The sequence below is a fragment of the Microtus ochrogaster genome, chromosome 1 (assembly GCF_000317375.1).
Source record: "Microtus ochrogaster isolate Prairie Vole_2 chromosome 1, MicOch1.0, whole genome shotgun sequence".
Lineage (NCBI taxonomy): Eukaryota > Metazoa > Chordata > Mammalia > Rodentia > Cricetidae > Microtus > Microtus ochrogaster.
The window spans coordinates 9,364,031-9,371,518 of NC_022009.1; the positions used below are offsets into that span (position 1 = coordinate 9,364,031).

Genomic DNA, 7,488 nt, shown 5'->3' on the forward strand with positions numbered 1-7,488 from the left:
GGAGTTCACCTGCCATTAAATGTGTGTGTGTGTGTGTGTGTGTGTGTGTGTGTGTGTTCATCTTTGTGTATGTGTGCATGTGTGCATGTTCACATGTGCATGTACTGGTATGTACTCATGCACATGTGGACAGAATTGTGAAACTATGGGAGGTTGACAGGGTAGGGTCAGCATCACATTCATTGTGTTAAATGTCACTATGAAATCTTAATCCTTTCAAAAGTTATCTTCTTACACTACCAGTCAGCCACCATGATCAGTCTCTCCTTCCCTCCCTTCCTCCTTCCCTCCCTCCCTCCTTCCCTCCCTCCCTCCTTCCCTCCTTCCCTCACACCTTCCCTCTCTCCTCCTTTCCTTTCCTTTTGTTTTCATTCGGTCTTTGTCTTTGCAAGTTTACATACGATACATCTGTGTTGTGAGCCTGTGCTGACAGCTCTGACTCACTCTGTATTTACCAGGTGTTCAGCACCTCTCTTCCCCTCCTCCTCTACAGGGGACGAGTCAGGCAGGCTGCTTTGAATATAGCCTCTGCATAGTTCTAAAAGTCGCTTCGTGTGACTAATACCAATTTTTCATACATAACATCATTTTGGAAAGAAACCACTCAGAATGTTATTTTGTTGTAATTATATTCACACCCGCCCCCAAATGCCATTCCTTTAAGGAACTGGTGACCACTGGAGAAGACACCTTGCAAGAAATTAAGACTCTAATAGAGAAGCTACAATACAGGGATAAGAGGATCGAGGCCATTAGTGCCTGGCTGCTGGGCAGCATCGAACGGCTGCGTCTTCTTATGCTGGAGGAATCACCGTCTGAACTTCGTCATAATCAGTACTCTGACAAATTCGGTAACGTAGAACTTCCTGTTGCCTTGTAGTAGCTAGTGACATCAAAATAAGGGGCTCCTTAGAGACTGGTCACCAAAAGGAAGGGAAGGACTGTGCTCACTGATGTTGAGCATCCCACCGAACACGGGTACTCACCTTGGGTTGAGTTTGTTAGAATACTCTTGTCAGTTCTTTCTTTTGTTTAGGATAGTTTTCAAGCGAACTCATCTCAAATCTCCTTCATTATAAAAAACGAAATCCTAGATAATCTATTATTGAGACAGGATTTTACTCTGGAGTCTAGTGTGGTTGTGAAGGGTCTTCCTGTCTGGACTTCCTGAGAGCTGGAATTATAGGCATGAGTCCCCACACCCAACTCAGAAACATTGTTTAAAAGGCTTTTAATTCTTGCATTCTGGGGCTGGAGTGATGGCTCAGTGGTTTAAAGCGCTCCTTGCTCTTGCAGAGGACCAGGGTTCAATTCCCTTCCTGACCAGATGACTCACAACCATCCTAGCTCCAGGGGATTTGCTGCCTGCCTTCTTCTAAGCTTCGTGGCTACCAGGCCTTTACGCAGTAGAAGTACATACAAGCAAAACATTCAAACATACAAAATTAACTGAATTTTATAATAATAGTAAACAAACTCCCTACATTCTTGAACAGAAAAAATTGAATATAATTTCATCTCTCCTTTCTCAGATGAATTTGGTGCTAAAATAGCAATTCTCTGAAAAAAAAATATATCAAGGGATGTCTTCTGAGTATTTCTGAGATGCGGACGTGTAGCATGACCTCTGACCTTGCTTCATGGGCTAACAGCCCATCTGTCTACTTCACCCTCAATCCCTGTGACTGTGTCACGTTAGATTGGCGCCCAAACTCTGCTCAAAATAGGGATGTCGTGAGAAATAGAGGGAACCCTTGCGTGGATACAGCCCAGAACTCCCAGTGAAGAAGTCACTTGAGCAGAAGGGACCGTGGGAAACAGCTATGAGGGACAGGATGATGAGGACAGATGCAGGGATGGAATGAGAGGAACACCGCCTAGCATGGGTGCAGTTTCTGAGATCATTTGGGTTGAATATCAACGAGTAACCATCAGATTGTGTGTAAAGATCAGTGTAGAAGGTAAAATGGGATAAAAGTAAAACAGGGGAAAGAGCCAGGGCTAAAAAGCATTCCAATACTGGGCACAACCTGTTTTCTGGAGGCTTGGCTGGGTAAGTAAAGTCTGAGCAACTGGGACGTTGTGGGTCAGCCTCCTCACTGCTGAAAACAGACCCAGGGAGCCTGGTGGAATGCACTGTGGACATGTCTGTGGTCCCTGGCCACCTGACTGCTCTGTGCATTTCCCCGACAAGGCACAACCACATCCATCACCGTAGACAAAGCAGAGTTCAAGAGCTCACTCATTCCTAAGTGTCATAGAGTTCAGAGCAGGGACTCACTTGTCTCCTGACTCCATCGGGGCACTTATTCAGATGTACCCGAAAGCTAAATGCTAAAATGTGGCTACAATGCGGGTTCTAGACCGTGGTTTCTAGTCCTTGGATCATAGGCAGTAAAGCAGCTGGTGGTCTCCAAACATCAGTTCCTGCTTAGGAAGCAAATATTAAATATTCTGCTTATATTTGGTGTTGTCATCCTTTAAAATTTGTGCTTTTGACTATCAATATATAAAGAAATATAAGTCGCTATATGTGATTTAGCTTAGGATTCAAGGTAGAGGTAAAATAAGCTGGGGACCACTGGTCTCCATATCCTGGGGTCAAAAGGTCTAAGCAGGGTATAGTAGTGCAGGCCTTTAATCCCAGCACTCGGGAGGCAGAGGCAGGAAGTCTGGTCTACAGAATGAATTCTAGGACAGCCAAAGCCACATAGTGAGACCCTGTCTCAAAAAAAAAAAAAAAAAAAACCTACAGCCAAAAGTCTTTCTGTCTGTCATTAGTATCCTTGAGGAAAGCTTACAGACTGGCCAGAAGTGGAGTGTATTATAGCCATGTTCATTCGTATATTACATATGCCTGTGGTTTCATGCTATAAATGACAGAGTAGCTGTGACACGGGCCATGTGACTCTCCAAGACTAGAACATCTGCTACCTAACTATATAGAGAAAACATTTAGGACTAGCATGTTGACATTGCCAGGCTCGTGTCTAGTCCCATGAACGGCTCTTCTGACAAAGCCTGAGCTCACACAGGTTGAGGAAAACGAAGGGGAAACAAAGACTGATTTTGTTTCTAGACCACACGACGGTAAACATCTACAATGAAATAAAATGAACATTGTGCCGGGCGGTGGTGGCGCACGCCTGTAATCCCAGCACTTGGGAGGCAGAGACAGGCGGATCTCTGTGAGTTCGAGGCCAGCCTGGTCTACCAAGGGAGTTCCAGGACAGGCTCCAAAGCTACAGAGAAACCCTGTCTCGAAAAAAAAAAAAAAAAAAAAAAAAAAAAAAAAAATAAACATTGTATTTTCACTACAAATGAAAAGGATACATGGAAGAATACAGTCATTACAGAGAATTTCCCAAAGTCAGTAGAATATCGAGAGACAAACCTGTAATTTAGAGCTGGGCGCTTGAGGCTGCAGAAACATCTTCGTCACTAAAAGCACAGGCTGCTTTCGCAGCTGATCCACCTCCTGGTTCCCAGCACCCACATGGCAGCTCCCTGCCGTCGATAACTCCAGTTCCGGGGGATCCAATGTCTTCCTTGGGCAGAAGGAAATGTGTGGTGCACACACTCACATGCAGGCAAACACTCATGCACATAAAGTAAAAACAAATAAACCCTTAAAACAAAACAGGAACAAAAAAGTGAGCTACGCTATTTAGAGCCAATGAAATGTTGCAGTCACCAAGTATTTCCTAACTGCCTAGCCTGTGTCAAGCTCTGAGATACCTCGGTTATATCGGTTACTGCGGTGAACACAACAGTCCCTGCTCAAATGGAATTCACATTCCAGTACAGTGCTCGGCAGCTCCTCCTCTGCCAAGGGCCAGATAGTATTATTGGCACTGCCAGCCCTGAAGTCTCTGTTGAGGTTTTGCCTGCTATTGTAGAATTACCTATTAGGCTGCAAGTTGCCCACTGCTGATACAGGAGGAAGAGAATCTGGAATCCTTGAAACGTATATTAATTCCTGCATATGCCAAAAATGGGCCATAAGAAGTGTTAATTTGTCTAAGAGGCAGCTGGGTTAGGGAACCGGGAGCCGGAGGTTCGAAGCTGAGTTGAGATCTGGATGCAGATCGCCATCTTGCATAGCGCTGCCTATCTATCTCAGCTTCCAGGGCACGGAGTAGAATGTGAGCTTTGAAGCCAAATGGGTTCCTGCTGCTTCACCCCCTTCCTCGCATTCCCCAGTCGTGAAATATTAAAGACAACAAACAGAGGTTATAAAATATCAAGCACAGGTTGAGCGTTCGTCGAGTCTCTAGAATCTCCCACCGTCCCGGGGAAGTGAATACAGTTTGGCCCTTGAATTACTCCACCATCACACAGCCACCCAGTCTCCACCTTCTGAATTGCCTGCTGTTCTCCAGAATCCCTGCACCCCTTCCAGGACAGCAGCCCTCTGCTGCCCACTCCTGGAACTAATATGTCATTACAACCCTTCAGGTACTGTCCTGCTCCACACCCATTACACTAGCTTCTTTATTCTACCGAGTACTCCGGGACAAGAGAAGAGACAGTTAAAATTAACGGAGCTCTTCTAGTGAAGAAATCACGGAGGTTAAGCTCTCTCATTGGGTGCTGAAAGCACACAGGAACGTCAGGGACAGGCGCAGATAGATGTGAACTGACCAAGGACCCCAAGTGGCGGGACTGTGGGCGGCGGGGTGGTCGCTAACTGGAAAGAGGAGTTGGATCTCAGAATGCTAGATGCCAGAATTCACCTGAGCCCTGTGATCAGCTAGCTTCTTACCTTTCCTGTTTTATAAGCAAAAACGTTATGAGATATATCCGAACCAAACACTAACAGTACAAGTCACTTTTAAATTATTAAAAACGTTTTGGGTTTTGGTTTGGGGTTCGGTGGGTGAAAGTTCTTTGCCACCAAGCCTAACACCCCGAGTTTGATTCCTGAGACGGGTGTACTCCTACATGTTGTCCCTTCAACTCCACATGTTTTGCGATCCATGTGCTCTACCTACTGCCCCAACACGCCCTTGCAGGGACACACACACACACACACACACACACGCACGCACGCACGCACACACACACCACACGGAGTGATTACAATTTTTTAAAGAATTTCTTTTCGTTATTTCCAAGTCAGAATGAAAACAAAATGAAAAATACTCACAGTCCTTCATTTTTCTTCTTAATCAACATTCAAACAGGCTACTGCATGGCATTTCCATGTACGTAACTAGTTTTGGCTAACCCTCCCTACCCATTGCTCCTCTTTCCCACCTTCACGATCCGCCCCCACTTGGACCCTTCTCCCCTGCTTGCCCCTCCCCACCCTGCCATGTAATCATTTCCGCCTTCCTATTACATGAGTTCTATTACCCTCCCAGCTCCCTCTCTGGCAGCCCCCCTGCCCTGCCCCGCATGGACCCCTTTCTAGTTTCCTGCCAGCCATCACACTCAACCCCACATTAAATGCACACTCATAAAAGTTAAAAGCTTGGGATCTGTATATAAGAGCTAATTCGACTTTCTGAGCCTATAACCTGATTTAATATTTCCACTGTCCCTCATTTTCCTACAAGTTTCATAATTTTTTTCCTTTATGGTAGAATAAAATTGCGCTGTACACGCATACTACATTTTATTATCATCTGTAGATAAGCATCTAGGCAGATCCCATCTCCTTGCTATTGTGATGCATTAGCAATGCACGCAGAGGAGCGCATATTTCTGTGGAAGGCCAAGTCATATGGTAGCTCTAGTTCTATTTTCTCGAGAAACCTCCACACTGGTTTTCATCGTGGCTGAGCCGATTTCACTCCAGCCAACAGTAGATGGGAGCTCCCCTTTCTCCACAGTCTTGCCAGCAAAAAGCGTTTGTCTTCTTGGTGACAGCCATTCTGACTGGGGTAAGATGGACTGAATCGAAAAGTAGCTTTATTTTGCATTTCCTTGGAGGCAAAGGCTATTGAGGACTTTCAAAAACACTTATTGGCCCTTTGTATTTCTTTTGAGAACCATCTGTTCAGTTATAATTCCAAATCCCTTGAACATTATACACAGTAACTTAGGTTACATGAGTATTTTTTTATTGATCAAATCGTATATTCCTTGCAGAAGACTTTTTTAGATTACCTAATGCTTTAAAGACTTTAAAAAATCAATTGTCAGTTTTCTTTTCATTTTGAGTGATGGAAAAATCACTCAATATTATTGTGCACATTTTGAGCATTTAATTCTGAAAAATAAATTACTTTTAATTTTATAGTTGCAGCAGAATTGACATCTAAGAGAGAAAAACAAAGTCATTTGCTGAATGATTTGAAAGGGTTTCAAATCACCCCAGGTTACATAACAAGCCTGTCTCAGAAAGGTCAACCAAACCAAACCAAGCCAAGAAGTTCTCTTGGAAAAACAAAGCTCAGATTAGGAAGACCTTCCTTCAGACCAGTGGTTCTCAAACATTCCACAAGGAGGTTTGAAGAATCTACCTTGAGGCATCCCAGACTAGTTCAACATGAGACACGAGTGCCCAGGTCAGGCCTGTTGGTTTTTAAATCTCTACGTGGCTCCACTGAGCAGCCAAGTCTTAGAAACTGATAGTTTTAGGTAAATGTTGTTAAACTCATCATTAAACCCAAATTAAAAAAAAATGCCTTTCAAATTATTCTGGTCTGACTAGCAAAATAATTACTCTAGTCCACAACAGCAAAAACTACGGTGTATCCCAAGGACTTCAGTCAAGACCAAAGCTGAGCTAAGAACTATTTTGCACATTTTTAAATTAGACACCTTTTTTTTTTCTTTTGGTTTTTCAAAACATGGCTTTGCTGTAGCTTTGGAGTCTGTCCTGGAACTAGCTCTTGCAGACCAGGCTGACCTCGAACTCACAGAGATCTGCCTGCCTCTGCCTCCAGAGAGCTGGGATTAAAGGCAAGTGCACCACAGCCTGGCTATAGACACATTTTATCAAACTATTTACTAAACATGAGTGACCAAAGTGGCTATGATATTGATAAGCCTGTTTCTATGAAAGCAGATTGTAAAATGCAGATATTAAGTATCTGCCCTTGGAGAATTGTAATTTTTTTATGACTCCTCCTTTTACACATATTGTTTTGCTAGAATGGTATACAGGAAGGTAACTGTTACAGCTTCGAGCGCAAAGGGCCCAGTGGCTCGCCACAGGGAATTGGACACATCGCCTCTCAGGTACAGACAATGTAATTAGCCACTCAAGGGTTCTTGGAACAAGTCAGGACTGTAGTGGACATTACTAAACACAAAACCTGCGTAAAACACAGATAGAACTTAAGTGTTTTTTCTTACAGAAAAGAAGCCAAAGGCTGGCAAAAAGGTCCACTTTCCTCGCTCCATTCGCCTTAGGAGAAACGCCCTAACCAGGAGTAGCAAATAAGGAAACAACCTGGAAAATCTCAGAGACCACTGGGTGAGTGCAGAGACACTGGGTGAGTGCAGAGACACTGGGTGAGTGCACAGAGACACTGG

The 7,488-nt window shown here is 44.1% G+C and overlaps 1 protein-coding gene across 1 annotated transcript in view; it reads left to right on the forward strand.

Moving 5' to 3' along the window:
* The window catches only part of Ccdc175 (coiled-coil domain containing 175), a 55,734-nt gene extending 48,329 nt beyond the window's left edge, over positions 1-7,405 (forward strand). The window contains exons 19-20 of the mRNA XM_013348652.2: positions 665-851; positions 7,311-7,405. Of these exons, the coding sequence (XP_013204106.2) occupies positions 665-851; positions 7,311-7,396 (273 nt within the window). The 3' untranslated portion in view covers positions 7,397-7,405. The remainder of the gene's footprint in view (positions 1-664; positions 852-7,310) is intronic.
* The last annotated feature ends 83 nt before the right edge of the window (positions 7,406-7,488 follow it).